At 35.5% G+C, this 22,415-nt stretch overlaps 1 protein-coding gene across 5 annotated transcripts in view; it reads left to right on the forward strand.

Annotated features, from left to right (window-relative positions):
• Positions 1-22,415, forward strand: part of EML5 (EMAP like 5) — a 126,885-nt gene that overhangs the window by 52,720 nt on the left and 51,750 nt on the right. For all 5 annotated transcript variants that reach the window (XM_054691758.1, XM_037503740.2, XM_037503741.2 and 2 more), the window contains exons 15-21: positions 1,105-1,210; positions 2,788-2,881; positions 4,632-4,732; positions 7,256-7,458; positions 8,057-8,168; positions 9,734-9,861; positions 19,609-19,750. In XM_054691758.1, coding sequence (XP_054547733.1) covers positions 1,105-1,210; positions 2,788-2,881; positions 4,632-4,732; positions 7,256-7,458; positions 8,057-8,168; positions 9,734-9,861; positions 19,609-19,750 — 886 coding nt within the window. The remainder of the gene's footprint in view (positions 1-1,104; positions 1,211-2,787; positions 2,882-4,631; positions 4,733-7,255; positions 7,459-8,056; positions 8,169-9,733; positions 9,862-19,608; positions 19,751-22,415) is intronic.

Below are 22,415 nucleotides of genomic sequence, written 5' to 3' on the forward strand. Positions count from 1 at the left end.
TTGTCTAAATGTCTAAACTCATTAAAATGTCTAAACTCATTAAAATGTAACATGAAGCATTTTACCTCTGAGTGCCTCTCCAGCAAAATATTGGCTGATCACAGTGTTGTTTGTTGTATAAAACCACTCAATTAGTAATTGACGGCTATATGAATTGTTTCAGGAGTTGCCTTTGTAGGCAAACCTATTATATCTCTATTTTATAAAGAAAATGATTACCAAAAGTGTACTCCAGAAATAAGATGGTAGAATTGGGGCTACAAGAGGGGGAAGGGGACGATGGAGAGCAAAGTATAGAGGGGACCCAGTGGACAGTGGTGGCTAAGGGTGCCTTGGTGGTAGGTGTGGTATAGTGCCAAACATCCTAAAGGTGTGATCCTATACCTCTGCATCACACTCAGTGTTGTAAACCATGTTACCTCAATTTAAAAAAAAAATAAGAATTGATAGGTTACCTGTGTGATAGGTAAACTACACAACAGAAATCAAGTTAAAAGGTAAGTGACAGAGTGCTACAGTAAAATTATCTCTTCAGAATCTGGTTTACATGCTTGGTGTTTTATTTCCATTGTAAATTTGTTTATACCATTATCTTAGCCTAGGATGTGCTTGTTTGCATCTCTCTTTATCCAAGACCTGCACTTTCTGAAGACCATCTCAAGTATTATCTCTTCCATGAAATTTTTCTCTACAACCTTTCATTCTCATTAAGCATATCTTACCAGATGTTCTTATTTAATTGAAAATACCTTATTTGCCCAGTGAGTCTGCAAAATTTACCTGAATGCTAATTGTATTTTATCTAGCATGATGACACTACCAACAATAGGTGCTCAGTGAGTATTTTCTTTGCTGGTGAAGTATAGGGTAAAATTTAGGATCACAGAATTCTAGAGCATTCCTAGAAACACTGAGGCTAGCCTCATTATCTTTTAAACAACTATAAGAAAAAAATGTCACATGAATAGTCTACCTTGTATTTTTTATTTGGTGAATATCCATAGCAAATAAGACAAAGACTGTAAAATCCCATTTTCTTTCAGTAAATAGGAAAATACATAATTTAATGATATAAAATGACTTTTTTAATTCCTTCTACTTTAGGTAGGTAGGGACCCCTCAATTCACATATGGGATACAGAGACCATTAAACCCTTGTCAATATTAAAAGGGTATCACCAATATGGTGTCTGTGCTGTTGACTTCTCAGGTAAGACTGTTTTCTGTCTCATAACAGTGATGAAAATCTAGAGTTAATCCATAGCATTTTAGTCTACCTCAGTGTTGCCTAGCTTGTCACTTAGCTATGACCTACACAATTTTCATTATATATGCATACTGTTCCTAACCAATCATAACTGTCAAAATGTGGATATGCTGGCATGTGTATTATAATTTAATGACTAATTTTTAATACCCATTAAAATAAATGTTCCTATAAAAATTAAAAATTGCCATCAGTTTATGTCTCTCCCATTTTCGATAAACTCTGATCTCACTTAATGTTTTAAGCCACAGAGTAAACTTTGAAATGTTAAGGGTAAAAGCTAAGAAATGCTAAGCAATAAAGAAGTGATAATTGATATATTTGTTTATTGTATTTCTATGAAGTTGCAGTTCAAAACTGTTTTATCAAAATAATTTCAGATCATGTTAACGCTGCTGTACATTCAAAAGTTTACTGATACAGTGAAAGCTAGGTTGTGGATAGGAAAATACCATTTATAGAAAATTTTATATTAAGAAATTAAGTTAGTACTGCCTCCTGATCTAATGAATGTTACAGTGAATTATCTGTAGCAGTTTGGAGGACAGGAAATGTGTATATGCAATCAAGGATCTGCTAAAAGTCAGAATAAGAAAGTCAATGGCAAACTAAAGGGATCCATAGAAAAATACCACTATTTGTAATAATGAACTAAATGAGGTTTGCAAAACATGTGGCAGAGTAAGTTTATTATACCTTGAGCTTTACAGCCTGTCAGTGTGTGCATACTTGTTAGCATGACTGACTTAACTTAGTTATTTTAATGTTTAATCATTCTATTGTCTAACGTATTTATTGTTGCTTAATAACAGTAACATCTAAAATATTTGACCTTGGGCCTCCCTGGTGGCACAAGGGATTAAGTCTCAGCACTGTGAAGCAATCCACGCCATTGCAGCATGAGTTTGATCCCTGGCCAGGGAGCTGACCTACATGGTGCAGCAGACCTCTTGTTTCCCCGCTGCTCTCCTCAGCAGTGTATTTCAGTCGATCTGTCTATTCTGCTCCCCACTCTGTCTCTGGTGAATCCTCTCACCTCCCCGTACCTCTGGCCTACACCCCAGCTCTTGTATACATAAATAAATAAATTTTTTTAAAAAAAATTGACGTTTATGAAAATATCATTAATGACATCGGGTCGTTGTAACCTACATCTTTTTCATTTGAATAACTTTTCAGTCATTGAGTTCTTATATCAGAGTAGAGTTCTTACGATGAATCTAAGTGAAAGAAATCTTTTTCCTTAGTTTTTTCTCCTCATTTTTCAATCTCTTTCACTCTTATCTTCCCCCCTTCCCCCCTTTCTAACTGGTGGACAGAAATGAGGTCAGAGAATGCAGATATGTTCAAATGCTTTGAGAAGCTGTTCTTCCTTATAAATTACGGTTCTTACAGCAGTAACCATACTTAACATCTAATATTATAAAATTTTTAATATGGTGGTGTGATTTTAAAATACCTATTGAATGTTTTTTGCCTTCTGAATGTTAATGGTCAGTGTATCTGTCTAATTTTCATAGCGGATGGGAAACGTCTGGCTTCAGTTGGAATAGATGAGAGCCACAGTATTGTCCTGTGGGACTGGAAGAAAGGAGAGAAACTTTCAATAGCAAGGTAAGAACAAAACTTGATATAACATTGGCACAATACTGGAATTACTTTAGACTTTAAAGTTGTTTATAACAGTTTTGAAATCAAGCAAACATGCCATCTTTATTACCATTGTGTAAGTGGTATAATCATGGTAAAAAAGCAAATGATTTCAGGACTCATTTGTAGGTTTGTTCTTTGTAAACCCACTTTTTATAGTAACTATAATACTACATTGGAAATAGCTGTTATCTAAAATCTCTATTTGAAGGTAAATTGAATTAAGCCGATAAACAGCATGATAAATAGCTTATATATTTGAGTGAAAGATACACACAAATGTCATAAAAGAAATTACAGGCTATTTTCTGTTAAATTTTTTATTTTCTACAATGGGTATATAATATTTTTATAACAGTAAGTATTAATTGCTTTAAAGGAGAGAATAGTTGACAGTGTCAGAGACTAGTTTTTTTAACTTTTACTTTTTAAAATGAGATGCTAACTCTAAATGTTTGACTGTTTTGCTTTGTTTCTCTACATTCCACATGAGTTAAATCATCCAGTAGTTGTCTTTCTCCTTCTGACTTATTTTGTTTATCATAATGGAGAGGAGGAGAAGGTTGGGAGGCAAAGTTTGAGAGGGCCCAGAGAACTGTGGTGGGGGGGTTATGGGTGCTTTGGTGGTAGGTGTGTGGTATAGTTATTACTTCTGAATTGGTGTCAATCTTTACCTCTAAATCTTACCCAGTGGGGACCTCCCCTGCTGGCAAAGGTGGTTGAGCACCATGCTGTGAAGCTGTCCGCAGCCTCTGCAGTGCCTGTTCGATCGCGGCCAGCCAGGGAGGGTCCCACATGGCACGGCAGACCTCTCCAGTCTCGCCCGCTGCTCCCCTCAGCAGTGTATTTCACTCAATCTGTCTGTTCAGTTCCCCGCTCTGTCTCTGAATCCTCTCACCTCCCCCGCATCTGGCCTGTTCCCCAGTTCTTGTATAAATAAATAAATCTTTTAAAAAAAATCTTACCCAGTGCTGTAAACCAGTATTATCTCAACAAGAAATAATAGTTTTAAAGAAGGAAAAAAATATATAGTTGCATGCTTTTTTCAGAATATATAGACAGTGTAGAAATATAAAATAGTTTGAGAGGGGCCTCCCTGGTGGCCTAGGGGTTGAATCTCACCACTGTCAGCACTAAGGCCTGGGTTCAGTCTCCAGCCAGGGAGCTAACCCATATGGCATAGCAGACCTCTTCTGTCTCACCCACTGCTCCCCTCAGCAGTGTATTGCAGTGGATCCCCTGTTCTTCTCCCCACTCTCTTTCTGGTGAATCCTCTCCCCCTCCTGCACCTCTGATCTAAAACCCAGTCCTTCTGTGCAAAAATAAACAAAAATTTAAAAAATACCAAAATGGTTTAAAATAAACTATATTTGGAGAAGTTATAATTAAGATTTAACAAAGTATTATAAAAAATGATTCCTTAACTCAATAACACTTCCCATGTGTAGTATAAAGAGGGTGCAGTAGGTGCTATCCAAATGAATTCAGGTCTCACTTCCTGTCTTTTGAGATTGTGTTGAGATTTTGTTGAAAAGTTAATATATTAAAATAATGACAAAATAACAAATGTACAAGTGCATGATTACTTATCCCAAACCTGAGAAGGACATGGGCCAAATATTTAGTAATGGAGAATCAAGATGGGTATGTATTAGGCAAAAGGTGATTGTAGATGTTTCTCTTCAGAATTAAAACATTTTAATATTTATTTCAGAGGAAGTAAAGATAAGATTTTTGTTGTAAAGATGAACCCTTATGTGCCTGATAAATTAATTACAGTTGGAATTAAACATATGAAATTCTGGCGCAGAGCAGGTAAGAAGTGCTTTTTTCGCTAATTTGAAATTTAAGAAGTCATTACTTTGAACAGTAATTTAATTGAATTGTGGAATCCTAAGTTGGATCCTGGAACACAAAAGAGATAGTAGGAAAACGGGTCAAATCTGAAGAAGTCTAGAGTCCAGTTAATATCAAACTGTACTGTATCAAACATGTGTCTTCACTTTGACAAATAGTCTACTTAAGGTTATTAGGAGAAATTGGTTTAGGGGAGTATACAAGAATACTCTTGAGTTATCTTTGCATCTTTTATGAAAATCTAAAATTATCCAAAACAAAAAGTTTTTTAATAAATGATTCACAGTTATCTTGGTATATTTTGAACAAATATAAGATTTATTATATGGTCCTTGATTGGGTACATTGAGACAGTAAACAGTATTCATATTTGTAAAAGGATTTAACTTGTGACATTCATCAAGTGATATTCAAATTCATTTCTTCTGTTACTGTTTTTTAGTCTAAACTGAACATGAAAATGTTTGTAAAAGTTGTTTATATGCTATAAAATAATATAGAAACAGAATAATATATTTCAGTAGTGATTGCAACTCTTAAAAACTGTGGAAGTTTATATTTTAAAATATAAGTTTCTTTTCCAAATAGAATAGTACGCTAATAAATTCTAGCAGTTCTATGTGAATGTCTCACTATGTTTAAGACTTTAAGATAAAATATGTAAATATAAGTGAAATTGCTTAGTGAATACTTTTCTTAAGTTCCAGTAACTTTCAGGTTGTAAACTAAATAAAACATGAATAAATTTGGGCCTCCCTGGTGGCGCAAGGGGTTAAGCACTGCACTGTGAGGCAATCGCAGCCTCTGCAGCACGAGTTCGATCCCCGGCCTGCCAGGGAGCAACCCACATGTCAAAGCAGACCTCTCCTGCCTCTCCCGCTGCTCCCCTCAGCAGTGTATTAGGTCTGTCTGCCTGTTCTGTTCTCCACTCTGTCTTTGGTGAATCCTCTCACCACCCCCCACAACTCTGGCCTATACCCCAGCTCTCGTATGCATAAATAAATAAATCTTTTTAAAAAATAGTATACTTAAAAACAAAAAAACCATGAATAAATTTTCAGACTTGGATTCAATGCTTTATCATAAACACACCAGATCACCTACAATTACAAAGTAAGAAATAGTATATTCACATTTGTAACTCATTCCCATACATTTAAATAAAATGTTTATAAAATGATACAAAATGAGGGCCTCCGTGGTGGTGCAAGGGGTTAAACACAGCACTATGAAGCTGTCCACAGCCTCTGCAGCATGAGTTAATTCTCTGGCCAGCCAGGGAGCTACCCACATGGTGCAGCAGACCTCACCTCTCTCGCCCTCTGCTCCCCTCAGCAGTGTATTTCAGTCAGTCTGTTCTGTTCCCCACCCTGTCTCTGGTGAATCTTCTCACCCCCGCACCTCTGGCCTGAGCCTCAGTTCTTGTATGCATAAATAAATACATATTAAAAAAAAAGATACAAAATGAAAGCTTAATTTGAGGTTTTAGTCACTTGAAATAACAAATGCCCATCAAGTAACTTGATTATTTCTGTCTTAAAAAGAGTAACTATAAATTTATTAGAAATAAAGAGCTTAAGAAAGTAAATAGCCTTAAAATTAAAAAATTTGCAAATGTATCATTTTTTTCTCAATATGATTAGATATATAGTAGACCAAAAACTAAACCATAAAATGGTAAATATTAAAGCTTTGGTAAACATTTCATCCTTCCTCAGTTTTGGGATTTTGATCTTCAGAGTTTACTAGCGAAGTGGGAAATAAACAACTACTTAATTAATATGAATAAGTGCATACTTTTATGTATACTAAGTTAAAGTTGACTTGGGCCTGAGGCTGAAAGGGAGCTTTTTACCTCCTACCCCAGATCTGATCTTTTCTCTGAGGGATTGAACTCTGTTCCATGTATAAAAACCCCATAAAAAAACATTGGTAAAAAGGCAAGGTCTAAAAGAATAGTATTAGATGGTATTTATAGAAAAATTTTAAAACATGAAAAATAATATATATTGCCTAAGAAGTCATAAAAAAGTAGTAATATATGTATAAAGGAATGCATCTTGTAATCAACATCACATTCAGAATAGTAGGGGGAGGGGAAAAGGTAGGATTGATGTTTTGGTTATTTTAGTAACTATATAAATTGATGGTGGATAGAATGCACAGGTGTTCATTGTATTTTTTGTACCTTTTTGTATTCTCAAATGTCATCATAAAAAATTTGAAAAATCAGAAGTTCTAAGGACTGATTGAAACTGATTTAGATGTTTTTTCTTGGCATTTTTAGACACAGCCAAAGATATGCTTGCCTCAGCAGATGAGGTGTTGTCCAAGTCATTAATTGAGAAACCCATTTTTTTCTTTTTAACTTTCCTTACTGTTACATGTCTTTGTATTCAAATAACAGCAGTAGAAGTTTTATTGCTTTATATTTTTAAACATTTTGAGACTAATACTTTCATAATATTTTTTATGAACCAGGGGGAGGATTGATTGGAAGAAAAGGCTATATAGGCACACTGGGGAAAAATGACACAATGATGTGTGCAGTGTATGGATGGACTGAAGAGATGGCTTTTTCTGGAACATCCACAGGAGACGTGTGTATATGGAGAGATGTCTTTCTTGTAAAAACAGTTAAGGCACATGATGGGCCAGTGTTCAGTATGCATGCATTGGAAAAAGTAAGTGACCTAGATATATTTTAAATTAAACACAATTTAATCATGGCATGTAGATACAATACACGGTAAAATATTAACCAAGAACATTTGGGCTACCCAATAGTAACTATTGGGTAGTTTCTATTCCATTTTATTACTTTTTTTCAATCTGCTGTATACAAAGTGAAATAGGTCTGCTGTCTAAAAAATAAGTTAATATTTATATCACTTATACAGTATTTGACACACAGTCTTAATTTAGCATTTAATAATTATCACCACATCCTATGAAGTACTATTGTTATTATCCTTTTTCCCCCAAAGGATGAAATAGTGACACCTCCAAGAGAGAATATATTTAACCTGCTGAAAATGATGGAGCTACCTATTAGTTCCATATTACAAACTGAGTTTTTAAAACCTTAGCCTAAAAATGTTTAGTGTCATGGTAGTATTTTTACAGATAACTTAAAAAGCATGATCGATTCTTAGGCCAGTTTCTGTTCTTTACAAACTAACCTTTTGGTTTTAGATATTTGTTTCTCTCAAGTTTTTCAATATAATGAAGGGTTTTTTTAATATTTAAATCTTTATTAACTTGATCCTTTTATTTTTGTAGGGATTCGTAACTGGAGGAAAAGATGGTATAGTTGCTCTTTGGGATGACTCCTTTGAAAGATGTCTCAAGACCTATGCTATAAAACGAGCTGCTTTGGCCCCAGGATCTAAAGGTGATTTGAAGCTTCATTTTGTGGGGAAAAGATTAACTTCTCATTCGCATGCATGATTACTGCAGTGGGACACATGGGATTTATTTTTCCTTCTTTACTAGACAGGTATTAGAGTTAAATGGGAGAAGTCCCTTAACAGGATTCCAGAATTATTGCTATCCTTTCAAAATTTATTTTTTGTGATATACATGGTAAAATGTTAACCAAGAACAGGATTATTAATTTTAATAACTAATTAACACATAATAATTATTATAACAAATAATGTTACTGATCTTACCTTTTGAAATTTTTTTCTTTTTTTTTAATATTTATTTATGCATACAAGAACTGGGGTACAGGCTAGAGGTGTGGTGGGTGAGGATTCACCAGAGACAGAGCAGGGAACAGAACAGGTGGATTGACTGACATACATCACTGAGGGGAGCAGCGGGCAAGTCAGGAGAGGTCTGTTGCGCCATGTGGGTAGTTCCCTGGCCGGCCGGGGATCAAACTCGTGCTACAGTGGCTGCGGACAGCCTCGTAGGTTGAGTCTTAACCCCTTATACCACCAGGGAGGCCCACCTTTTGAAATTTTTAATTTCCCAAAGAAAATTGCCATGTGAGCAGCACTTCTTTTTTTTGTTTACAAATTTGGTGTTTTGTTTCACCTTGGTGTTTTATTGACCCTGCCTCTAGGGTGGCAGACCCTTTTCCCTAGCTCGGTGCTTTTCTTCAATTAATGAGCTGCATCACATCCCTCTGACCTCAAGCCCTTCTGTACACCATTACTTGTGCCTGAAATTTGCCCTTCTTCCTCCTACCTGCCCCCACCAACTGCCTGGCAATATACTTATTTGTCAAATCTAACATTTCTTCTTGGATGACTCACTCCACTTCCATTCCCTTATATTAAAAGGTTTCCTTGCTTTGTGCTTTTTGTATGCTTTCACATAGGGTCTGTTTTCCTTACCCCATACTCTGTGAGGGCAAGAGCTGGCACTATTGTGTTTACCAGTGTGTTGCTGAAGCCTGCCTGGGATGCAGTACACATAAATGAATTAATCTGAAGTAGAATTGAGGTAAAATTACTAGCCAGAATATTGTACATGCTTTAAGAGGGCCAGGAGGTAGATATAAAAGGAAAATATACAGTTGTCACAATGGTGGTAGGGGATCTGGTGTAATATAGAGTAATGTACTTACTTTTTAAAAAAAATTATATATATTTTACAGCATTGTTCATTTTTGTACAAGGTATGCTTGTATGCTTTCTCCTTTTAGGTGTATTCCCCATAAAACACTCCTACCACCAATTCACCTGCGGAACATCCCCATAGTCCCTTATGCTCTTCTCTCCCCTGTTTTGATTCTTCTTCCTCTCCCTCCCTTGTAAATGATATTTACTTTTGAGATTAGAAAATTGATTGGGAGAAAATGCAGTGCATTGATTACAATACTTAAATATATGAGAAAACAACCTTATAGTGTCATTTTCATTGTTATAGTAGCATCATTGGCAATATATACATCCTTGAATTGTAGTTACTTCATACCTATACGAATATCTCTGTTTAATATTTCAGGCCTTCTCTTGGAAGATAACCCATCTATACGTGCCATATCATTAGGACATGGGCATATTTTAGTTGGCACAAAGAATGGTGAAATATTAGAAGTAGATAAAAGTGGCCCAATAACACTTCTGGTTCAGGTAAATTTAAATGTAAATATGCTTATTTTTCCTTTCATGGTAATATATGTTTTTGCTTTTTTCTATTAAGTCATTACATAGGAGTCAAAAGTTGACAATGGTGAAAAATTTTAAATGAATTAAGGAAATACTTGTTAATGTGTATCCAAGATGTCAGTATCTCAAGTAATTTCTAATTGTAAAACAAGAGAGAAAAGAAAAGAAAAACCAGTTGTAATTAACCTAGTCCATTTATTTCATATCTCATTTTTTTGAAATACATTTTTTGAATGAGTCAGATTTTTTTTTGTGAAACTCTTCAGTTATGTTAATAATAAAACAAAAATCCAGAAATATAAAATTGTGTGTGGTAGAAATATAAAATGAAACAGCCGGACTAGCTGATGCTTAAAATTTCCATCAGGAATGCTATGTAAATTTTTAGGTACACATTTCCTATATATATTTTTTCCTGAGAAGTGGGAAAGAAATGAATCAATATTATAAAACACAGTGAATAAAGTAATATCTACTCTAATGAAAAGTTGTCCTCATATATATAACACTAATTTTAGGTTTGTCTTTTACCCTAGAAAATAATTGTGTTCTTAATGCAAACATTTCTTCTCAAACCCCCATTTCACTTCTGATGTGACACCAAAGACTATGGAATATGAGAATGTTGCACATGCTTTCATTTTGATATAATGTGCCAATGTACCAAGGAAAATTTGTAAGCAAATAACAAACCAATTTATATTTTTTCTCAAACTTTGGTGTTACACTCATTAGGTTCAGTCACATAGTATTTCTTGAATTAAAACATGGTAAGAGTCATGGTTTCTAACAGGTTTATGATCTGTTGGAAAATATGAACACAAGTACACTTTTATAGATGAATCTATAGATGGAACTATTGAAAAACAAGTTTGTAATTGTAAGAAAAGATTCAGAAGTCACAAATAAACTGTTACTTTTGATACTCCTATATAGTGTAATATTTCAAATACCTATTGTCTATTAAACATCAGGAACAAGACAAACATACCAGGTCTCATCATAATTGTCCAGCATAACAATTGTCCAGTAAAACAAAACAATGAAAGTATGAGTGTTTGAAACAAATTCAGCACTGTTGGAATTTACACATTTTGTAATCCTATACCTAGAATATTCAAGAAAGTAATCTGAAAAATGATTAGAACTAATAGAGTGTCCTAAAAAATTGAGTAGGTGTGAAATCAACATATAAAAATCAGTAGATATCTATATGTCATGAATAACCAGTTTAAAAATATGACAGAAAAATGTTACAGAGCATAATATAATAATCAGAGCACATATAGCTAAATTTTACTGAAATAAAAGTCCTAAGTAAATTATAAATTCAATATGATCATAATCCAAATCCTAATGAGATTTTCCACAAATTCTGGAAAGTTTTTTTTTACATCATGTGGAAGAGAAATTATTTTAAAGTAGTTAAATTTTTGAGGGACTCCATGCAGGAAATACAGCTAATGTAAAAATATAGTAATTAACTTTGGGAAATGCGTGTACAAAATGAGAGTGCATTCTTATATGTGCCCCAAAAGTGCACATCATCGTCTTTACAGCAGTGTTCTATGAGTCAGTTTGGGAATAGTGCCTCTTAACAGTGCCAAGTCTCATCCATGAACATGGTATCTCCACTTACTTAGGTTGTCTTTAACTTTTTTTTAACAAAGTTTTATAGTTTTCACTGTATAGATCCCATAGTTACTGTGCTAAAATGACCACATTTATTAGTCCTAACATTTTTTTAGTGGATTTATAGTATTTTCTAGGTGCAAGATGATATTGAATACAAGTAATGAGAGCAGGCGCTTTTTCTTGCTCCTCCAATATAATGGAAATTTCAGTGTAATATTGAACAGAGCAGGTATCTTTGTCTTGTTCCTAATATTAGGGAAGCAGCATTCCTTTTTACCTACTGGTGACCACTAGTTTGATTTTAAAGTCTGAAAGTATTTTTGTTTTATTCTTTTTTTGTTTCTGTGCCACATATAAGTGAAATAATGTGGAGTTTGTCTTTCTCTGTCTAACTTATTTTACATTTCAGCATAATAGATCCATCCATATTGGTGTATAATGTTAATTGGTTTGCACATGTTGAACCATTATTGCATTCCTTGAAAAAAATCTTACTTGATCATGGTATATGGTTCTTTTAATGTTGAATCTGGTTCATGAGTATTTTGTTGAGGATTTTTGCATCTGTTTTCATTAGCAATAGTGGTCTGTAATTTCTGTTTTTTGTAATGTCCTTATCTGGTTTTGCAATGGTAATGTTGACTTCATAAAATGTGTTTGGAAGTTTTTCCTTTTCTTCAACTTTTAGAAGATTTTGAGGAAAAATGGGCATTAATTATTCTTCTAAAGGTTGGTGAAATTCACTAGTGAAGCCATCTGGTTCTGGGCAGTTTGGGGGAGGGGGAAAGCTCTTCATACTGTTTCAACTCCTTTACTCATGATCATTTTCTTCAAAAGGTCTGCTGCTTCCCAACTCTGTCTTGGAACACTGTTTCTAAGAATTTCTCTGTTTGTTCTAGATTGTCCAATTAGTTGTCATGTAATGTTCATAAAAATGTTTCTTTGGAAAGACAAACACAATGGCAAATACAGATGCTAACATATCAATATTAACTCTAAATGTAAATGGACTAAACTCTTCAATAAAAAGACACAGAGTTGCAGCCTGGATTAAGAAACAAAACCCAACCTTTTGCTGTCTCCAGGAAACACATTTAGCTACAAAAGATAAAAATAGGCTCAAAGTTAAAGGATGGAAAACAATCCTACAAGCAAATGGACCAAAAAAGAAAGCAGGAACAGCTATACTTATATCAGATAAAACAGATTTCAAACTCAAAAAGATAAAAAGAGACCCCAATGGTCACTACATTATGATCAAGGGGACAATACTTCAAGAAGAAATAACACTCATTAACATATACTCACCAAACGAAGGAACACCAAAATATATCAGACAACTGTTGTCCTCTCTGAAAACAGACATCAGAGAAAACACATACGTAGTGGGAGACTTCAACACACCACTATCAACAATGGATAGATCAACAAGACAAAAAATAAGTAAAGAAACCAAAGCTCTAAATAAGGACCTAGAGCAGTTGGGCTTAACAGACATCTATAGAACACTAAACCCCAAAAAAACGGAGTACACATTTTTCTCAAGCGCACACGGATCATTCTCTAGGATCGATCACATACTGGGGCACAAGACAAACATCAACAGATGCACCAAGATTGAAATCATATCAACCATCTTTTCTGACCATGAAGGCATCAAACTAGAAATAAACCATAAAAAGAAGGCAAGGAACTTTCCTACCTCATGGAGATTAAAAACCACACTACTGGAAGACCACTGAACTAATGAGGAGATCAAAGAAGAAATTAAAAAATTCTTTGAATTGAACGACAAGGAGGACACCAATATCCTAAATGTATGGGATGCAGCAAAAGCAGTAATAAGAGGAAAATATATAGCAATAGAAGCTCACATCAAGAAACAAGAAAGAACTCAAAGAAACAACCTAATCTCGAAGCTCAAAGATCTAGAAAAAGAACAACAAAAAAACCCCAAAACCAGTAGAAGAAATAATAAAAACCAAAGCAGAAATAAATGAAATTGAAACTAAAAAAACAATCCAAAAGATCAATGAAACCAAGAGCTGGTTCTTTGAAAAAATCAATAAAATAGACAAACCCCTAGCCAGGCTCACAAAGGAAAAAAGGGAGAAAGCACAAATAAACAGGATCATCAATGAAAGAGGAGAAATCACAACGGACACAGCAGAAATCAAAAGAATAATCAGTAACTACTATGAACAGTTATATGGAAACAAGTTTAACAATCTAGAGGAGATGGACAAATTCCTACAACTCTACAATCACCCAAAGCTAGATAAAGAAGAAATAGAACACCTAAACAGACCAATTACAAGCAGCGAAATTGAAATGGTAATCAAAAACCTCCCCAAAAACAAAAGCCCAGGACCTGATGGATTTACAAATGAATTCTACCAAACATTCAGAGACGAATTAGTGCCTATCCTTCATAAACTCTTCCAAAAAATTGAGAAGGAAGGGACAATACCAAACACGTTCTATGAAGCCAACATTACACTAATACCAAAACTGAACAAGGACAACACAAAAAAGGAAAACTACAGGCCAATCTCCCTAATGAACACTGATGCAAAAATCCTCAATAAAATTTTAGCTATCAAAATCCAACAATGTATCCATAAGATAATTCACCACGACCAAGTAGGATTCATTCCAGGGACACAAGGATGGTTTAACATCCGAAAATCAATCAACGTTATCCAACACATCAACAAAAAGAAATATAAAAACCATATGATAATATCAATAGATGCTGAGAAAGCTTTCGACAAAGTGCAACACCCATTCATGATAAATTCCCTTGAAATTCTTGGGATACAAGGAACATACCTTAACATCATAAAGGCCATCTATGACAAGCCAACAGCCAGTATCATTCTCAATGGTGAAAAGCTGAAAGCAATTCCATTAAGATCTGGAACAAGACAAGGATGTCCACTCTCACCACTGCTTTTCAATATAATACTGGAAGTCCTAGCCAGAGCAATAAGACAAGAGAAAGACATCCAAGGAATCCAAATAGGAAAAGAAGAAATCAAACTATCACTATTTGCAGATGATATGATAATATACATAGAGAACCCCAAAAACTCCACAGAAAAACTAATTCAACTCATCAATCAGTTCAGTAAAGTGGCAGGATACAAAATCAACACGCAAAAGTCAGTAGCCTTCCTATACACAAACAATAAATCTGAAGAAGAAGAAATCAAAAAAACCATCCCTTTTTTATTGAAACAAAAAAAAATCAAATATTTGGGAATAAATCTAACAAAAGAGGTAAAGGACCTATACAAAGAAAACTATAAAACACTGTTAAAAGAAATAGAAGAAGACACAAAGAAATGGAAAGACATCCCCTGCTCATGGATTGGAAGAATAAACATTATTAAAATGGCCATCCTTCCAAAAGCAATATACAGATTCAATGCTATTCCAATCAAAATTTCAATGTCATTCTTCAAAGAAATAGAACAATTATTGATGAAATTCATATGGAATCACAAAAAACCCCGAATAGCCAAAGCTCTCCTGAAAAAAAAAGAAGGGAATGGAGGCATCACACTCCCAGACTTCAAACTCTACTACAAAGCCATAATCATCAAAACTGCATGGTATTGGAACAAGAACAGACATACAGACCAATGGAATCGAATAGAAAATCCAGAAATAAACCCACAGATTTATGGTCAACTAATCTTTGACAAAGGAGCAAAGACTATGCATTGGAGCAAAGAAAGTTTGTTCAATAAATGGTGCTGGGAAAACTGGGTCGCTACATGCAAAAGAATGAAGCTTGACCACTACCTCACACCATACACAAAAATAAACTCAAAATGGATTAAAGAACTAGACATAAGACCTGAAACCATAAAATATAGAAGGAAATATAGGCGAAACACTACGTGATTTGCACATCAAAGACATCTTTACAGACACATCACCCAAAGCAGTGATGGTGAAGGCAAAGATAAACAGCTGGGACTACATCAAACTAAAGAGCTTCTGCACAGCAAAAGAGACAATAACAAAAACAAAGAGAAACCCCACCAACTGGGAGAACATTTTTGCACCCAACACTAATGATAAAGGACTGATCACAAAAATCTGCAAAGAGCTGATGAGACTCAGCAACAACAAAGAAAATAATCCAGTCAAAAAATGGGCAGAAGAGCTAAAAAGAAACTTCTCTGAAGAGGAAATGCAAATGGCCAACAGACATATGAAAAAATGTTCAACATCACTTGTCATCAGGGAAATGCAAATCAAAACTACCATGAGATACCATCTTACCCCAGTGAGAATGGCACATATTAAAAAAACTAGCAACAACAAATGTTGGCGAGGGTGTGGAGAAAAAGGAACTCTTCTGCACTGTTGGTGGGAGTGCAAACTGGTCCAAACACTGTGGAGAGCTGTGTGGAGATTTCTGGACCTACTAAACATAGAGCTTCCATATGATCCAGCAATTCCACTCCTAGGTATTTACCCAAAGGACACAGAAACATCAATTCCAAAGAACACCTGCACCCCTATGTTTATAGCAGCACTGTTTACAATAGCTAAGCTTTGGAAACAACCCAAATGCCCAAAAATAGATGACTGGATCAAGAAGATGTGGTACATATATACCATGGAATATTACTCAGCATTCAAAAAAGATAAACACATGCAATTTGCAGCAACATGGATGGCGCTGGAAGGGATCATGCTCAGCGAAATAAGCCAAAAAGAAAAAGAAAAATACCGGATGGTCTCACTCATAGCAGGAATCTAGAAAATTTAAATAAGGGACCAGGAAAATGAATAACTATAAGAAAGTGAAAATCAAAATCAACAAAAAACTATGAACCAGAGACACTTTTAGGGGGGCGGGGGCAGGAGGGGAGGGATTGGGGTCAGAATGGGGGGGCTGCAATTGTATGGGGAATATAAAAATAAAATTTATTATTTAAAAAAAATAAATAAAAAATAAATAAAAAATGTTTCTTTGTAATTTTGTACTATCTGTTGTAGCTTCTCTTTCTTCTGATTTTATTTATTGGAATCATCTCTCCTTTTATGTGAACCTGGTTAAAGATTTGCCTATTTTGTTAAATTTTCAAAAAGTCAGCTCTTAGTTTCATAGATCTTTTGAATTGCCTTTTATTTCTTCCTTCTACTCACTTGGCTTTCTTTTTCCTCTTTTTCTATTTCCTGCATCCAATAGTTCTGATAAATCTTGTCTTCACTTTCACTTGTTTCCAGGTATTTTTTGATTTCCACATTGAACCAGAAGTTGTTGAGTAGCATATAGTTTAATCTCCATATATTTATGGTTTTCCCCTCATTCTGTTTTTGATATTTCGTTGTTGTGACCTATTGTGCTGCTGTAAAGAGGCAACAGGGGACTAGTGGATGAGCTACTCCTGTGTCAGTAAGGAGGACAAGGGGGTGGAGGGAGCCAACAGCTGTCATGGTTGTGTTGGAAAAGTCCTGGGTCACATGAGTGGCTCTGCTGTAATTATTTTCTCTCTGTGGTTCCAGGTCTGAAATGCAGCAACATTAACTACTGGAAAACTTCATGTCATCAGTACAGATCCCAAGGGCTGGGGATGGGGGAGGTGTATTCTAGAGCACTTTCTCTTTTCGTCCTTTTTGCTGAGGTGCTGACCCATGTGGATCACCTCAGCTCCTCCACTTTGGGCTTCCCCTGGATCCAGAGCATGGGCCTCTACAACATCTCTACTCTCCCCTCCCCAGGGCCTGTGGATAGGCTGGCAACCCCACCATCTCTGCATTGGCCAGACCATTGCCTATTTGCGTCCCTTCCCAGACACCTTCCTACACATGGTTTGCTTCACTCTTCTTGGCATCCCTTCTGTTGCAGTCTGTATTGGTTTTCAGACTGAAGTGCAGGGGGTGCTTCAATCTTACCCCATGCTGTAGGATTCTCTCAGTGGTATCCCATTCCTGAATAGTTGTAAATTGTTCCCTTTATGAGGGAGAGAGAAACTTGGAATGACCTATAGGGCCATCTTAGTAACATCATTCTCCTTAATTCTTCTTATATGCTGTTAGAATTAGTGTACTAGTCTTGTGTTGAGGATGTTAGCATTCATACATATGTACATACAGCATTCATACATATGTACATATATGTACATATTATACATATGTATATATTTATAATATGTACATATATATGATATATATGTACATATATGTAATAGCTCTAATTTTCTTGATATGTTTTTGTGATTGGCTTCATAAAATATTACAAAGTGTTCTCACCTCTTTATTATTGCTTTTCCTGACCACACACAGCCATTAAACTTCATTAATTACTAATTGCTGTATTGTTTTCAGTATTTTCCTGGAATATAAACTGCTGTACAACTAAACCAATCAAATTCAGGCTTCTTCAAAAGAATGTTTCCCTAGGTTACTGTTTGAGATTGTTCTGACCCTATGCATTCTCCTCCCAGCTATCTCTGTGATTTCTTTTGGACAAATTAGCTGGCCTACTGGTTAGCCTGTATGTCCAGTGAGTCTACCAATAGCCTCTCAGTTACATTTCATCGCAGCTTCCACTGTTCTTGAGCACTTCAGCCTTGAGTTTTCCATGCTCTGCAATAAGTGAAATCAGTTCAGGAACTACCTGTTCTGTGGATTGCTTCTTCCTCCAGGCAAAATCTCAGATACAAGGCTTTGGAGATGTTCCTTTTTTGTTTTTTTTTCTAAAGATTTATTTATTGTGTACAAGAAACGGGGTACAGGACAGATGTGCGGGAGGATGAGAGGATTCACCAGAGACAGAGAGGGGAGCAGAACAAGCAGACTGACGAAATACACTGCTGAGGGGAGCAGCGGGTGAGACAGGAGAGGTCTGCCCTGCCATTTGGGAGACCCTCCCTGGCCGGCGGGGATCAAACCGGCACTGCAGACAGCTTCACAGCACAGCGCTCAACCGCTTGCACCACCAGGGGAGGCCCTGGAGATGTTCCTTTTTGAATGCTATAACCTCAGGTCTTTTTGGGTTGACACTGAAGTCCCAGTATTCTTTGTGGCACTGTACCCAAGGTAGAGCTTCCATCTGAATAAAGTGAGCAGAAGAAGAGATGTCCCAACTGCTAGTGGCACTCACCGAGATTTAGCCACATGAGATATCAAGTGACTGAGCAGAGTGAGAAATGCTGACACTTGTCCCTTCTGGGCTGCTAGCCCTCTGAGCAGGAGGAGCTGAGCAGGGAGAGTGAGCAAGCCCTGTGTTCTTGGTTATAGCAGTCTGTTTAAAGAAACCATCAAGCAGACAATCTGAGAAGTCACCTGCCTTATGAGACCCGATTATGAACTTTTAGCCAGAGGATAAAATTGATTCCCTTTTTATCCTTTCTAGCAAATCAGTAAGCAGTTATGTATAGCTAAGAATAGTTTAAGTTTGTTACCACTAATCAACTATTTTTTTTAACCATGTATCTTCCTCATTTCCTCCATAAAAAAAACCCAACTTTATCTCTCCTTGAGGCACATTCTAGGTTTTCCACCTAAATCTGTGCACCCTGAATTCTTTGAGCATGCTGCGCCATTTAAATTTCCTCCTGAAGTTTTAGTTTGACAATAGTTAAGAGAAGGGAGGTAAGGAGTCTCAGCCTAAAAATGACAAATACTATTCTTAATGAATTTTAATATGTTTTATTTCTTTATTGTGTCTCTTTGGAATTATTTCCAGAGACTTAATATTTTTAAATAATTTTCACTAATTTCACTGGTGAGCAGATACTTGGAGTTCTTGCAGGAAGATCCACCTGCATGGCAATTATTAACATTATTGACATTCCAGGGCAGCCAATTCCTATTCTGTCTACCCAGTGAATGTTTCAGGATTTTAAACTAATTTTAAAAATAACTTGATTATCTTGTAATTATGGAGCTAAAACTGTTACAATGGTATTTCAATGTATGTTCCAAATATAAAGAGAAAGTTTTATTACCCACTAATTATTATGTCATTAATTATCAAATTTGGCTTTATTTTTCCTCTAAATACATGTATTTTAGATTAAGTTGATATTAGCTATGTTTTTCTTATAGGGACACATGGAAGGAGAGGTTTGGGGTTTGGCTACACATCCTTATCTGCCCATCTGTGCTACTGTAAGTGACGATAAAACCTTAAGAATATGGGATCTCTCTCCCAGTCATTGTATGTTGGCTGTCCGGAAACTGAAAAAGGGTAAGAGGTTTTCATATTTAAACATCAGTTAAGTATTCCCAATTTTTAATCCTCACAAATATAAGAAAAGTAATGGTACAAATGTAAAAAAGACTCAATATTTACTCTATATCCACTTGCTCATGATACTATAGGAAGAAAATTATTATCACCAGTCTTTGCTTTATGGGACTTCCTGTGATTATGCCTATCCTGAGCCAGTTTTCAATGTCATTTTGGAATAAAGGATAAAAAAACATAGGGTAAAAAACAGAAGTCAAGTTGTCCAGCCTTCATAAAAGATTATGGAGTATATGTAATTCAGAATCAGAAACTAGAGGAGAAGGCCTTAACTTAAGAGGGGTAGCAGAGCAGGGGAGAGGATGTTTTAGGATGAAACAGAACTGAACACAATTGTAGAAAGCAAATGAGGCTAGCCTATCGGTATAGAGAGACATGGCGTCAGTTGTTGGAGCAAAGCTTTTACTACTAACGTAGGGTAGGTGAGGATATCTGCATGGCTTCACACTTTTAGTAAAGTGGTAGGGCCTGTTATTTTATAGATAGGGTATAATTTAAGAGGAGCACTGGTTGGAAAAGTTGCAAATTGTGACTGTAGGGAATCAAACTCACGCTGCAGAGGCTGCGGATTGCTTCATAGTGCTGTGCTTAACCCCTTGGTGCCACCAGGGAAACCCCCTGTAAATGTTGTTAAGGACTTTATTTATTTGGTGATATTCAAATCCATTTTCTTCAAATGATAGTACTGTTTTCATCCTGGTAAGATTTTCCCTGCTGAGTTGTTAACGTGCCTCACTGTATTTTGCTGTTGTTGTTGTTGTTTTTTTTTTTTTTTTGAGGCAATATTGATTTAAAATGCTGTAGGTAATTTAGAGATAAAGGATTCCATCCTTCAGTTATTGTTACCAAGTCTATTTTTTAAAAAGTTAGAGTTTATTTTCTTTTCTAGGGTGACTGTCAAATATTTAGCATGCACACACCTAAAAATTGCAAACTCTACTCACTGTCCTTCCCCCCTTTTTTAAGTTACTGTTACTTATCACTTTCATTCTCTAGGTTTTCTTTTAATCCCCCCTCAATTGGACATTATTATTGTCTGTGCAGCAACGGTTTGCTTATATTTATTTATACTTACACATTTTTTTCACCTTTTCTACTTGTATGTCAGACTTTCTAAAATCTTGTTCTTTCTAAAGTACAGTCTTACGGTTGAGCACAGCACTGTGAGGCTGTCCGCAGCCTCTGCAGTGCAGGTTCGATCCCAGCCGGCGGGCGAGAATCCCACATGGCGCGACAGACCTCTCCCATCTCACCCGCTGCTCCCCTCAGCAGTCTGCCTGTTCTGTTCCCCACTCTGTCTCTGGTGAATCTGATCACCTCCCGTGCATCTGGCCTGTACCCTAGTTCTTGTATGCATGAATAAATAAATCTTTTTATTTATTATAAAAAAAAAAAAAAAAAAAAATAAAGTACAGTCTTAGAGTTTCTTTCTTCCTAAAGTATAGTCTTATGAATTTCCTTCATGAGGATTAACTGGAATTCCCTCAGCTTCCTTTGTCTAAACCAATAGCAGACCAAAAACAGGAGTATTTTATCACTGATAATGCAGTTCTTAAAAAGCAAAGTGATTTTTATTGATTTTTATTATTTTAAAATTCTTGATGGTCATGTATTGCCACTTGGGGTGAATGATTACCAGTTCCCTGCGTTGGTATGCTACAGGTTTTAATTTTTTCCTCTCATTCTTGAATGCTAATTTAACTGCTTCTGAATTTTTTGACTGGGAGTTGTTATACCTTTGGTTTTCTTTGTTGTCTTTTACTTTGCTCTGTAGTTTAATAACGTTGTACATGCATATAATTTAGTTTTGCTTACTGTTTAGTATTTATTGTGCTTCCTAAATCTGCAGATGCACATCTTGAATTAGTCCTGGGAAGTCTGCCAGTGTTCCTGGCTCCTTCTAGGACTAGATTTTTATTTTAGATTGTAGAGAATCTTAATTTTTATGTAATTTTGATTTTAAAGATCCTCTATAATCACTTTTTATTTCTTTTTTTGGTTCAAGGAAAGCAGGTGGATTTTCCTAATTTGATAGCGATATGTATATGCTGGCTTAGTTACAGCAATGTTAGTATAGTCACAATGGTTTAAATATTTTAAAACAGTTACTTCAAACATTCAGTAAGCCAATACTATTTCCTCCAACAAATGAACGTGACATAAATATTATGATCCTGAGATTTAACTTTTTTGAAAATAAGGCACTGTAGTTAATGTACACTGTCCTATGATAGTGAGTTATAACTAGTATAACAAGAGTGTAAATGTGACACTTGAATTAATGTCTGTATTCTTATTATCTGTAATTATTTTCTAAATACAAGACTGTCCTTTCACCTTTTTTGTATAGTGATATGTTAGAATGTTCCCATTAAAAACTTATATCCCTGTCTTTAGCTTTTAATTATAATCAAGTCTGAATATTTAAATCTATACTGTCATACCTGGGCTTGGCTCACTTCACCCTTCCAGCATTCTGGAAGTTTTCTTAAGATCTTTATTCCAGTTCTTAATTCTTTTACATCCACTGTTTAACCTACCAGGCCCTATCAACTCCATGATTTTAGACTTGTAACCTCTGAATAGATTTCCTGCCATTTTAAAT

This window comes from Talpa occidentalis, unplaced genomic scaffold (genome assembly GCF_014898055.3).
Source record: "Talpa occidentalis isolate TD23 unplaced genomic scaffold, MPIMG_talOcc4v2.1 talOcc4.11, whole genome shotgun sequence".
NCBI classification, from domain to species: Eukaryota; Metazoa; Chordata; class Mammalia; order Eulipotyphla; family Talpidae; genus Talpa; species Talpa occidentalis.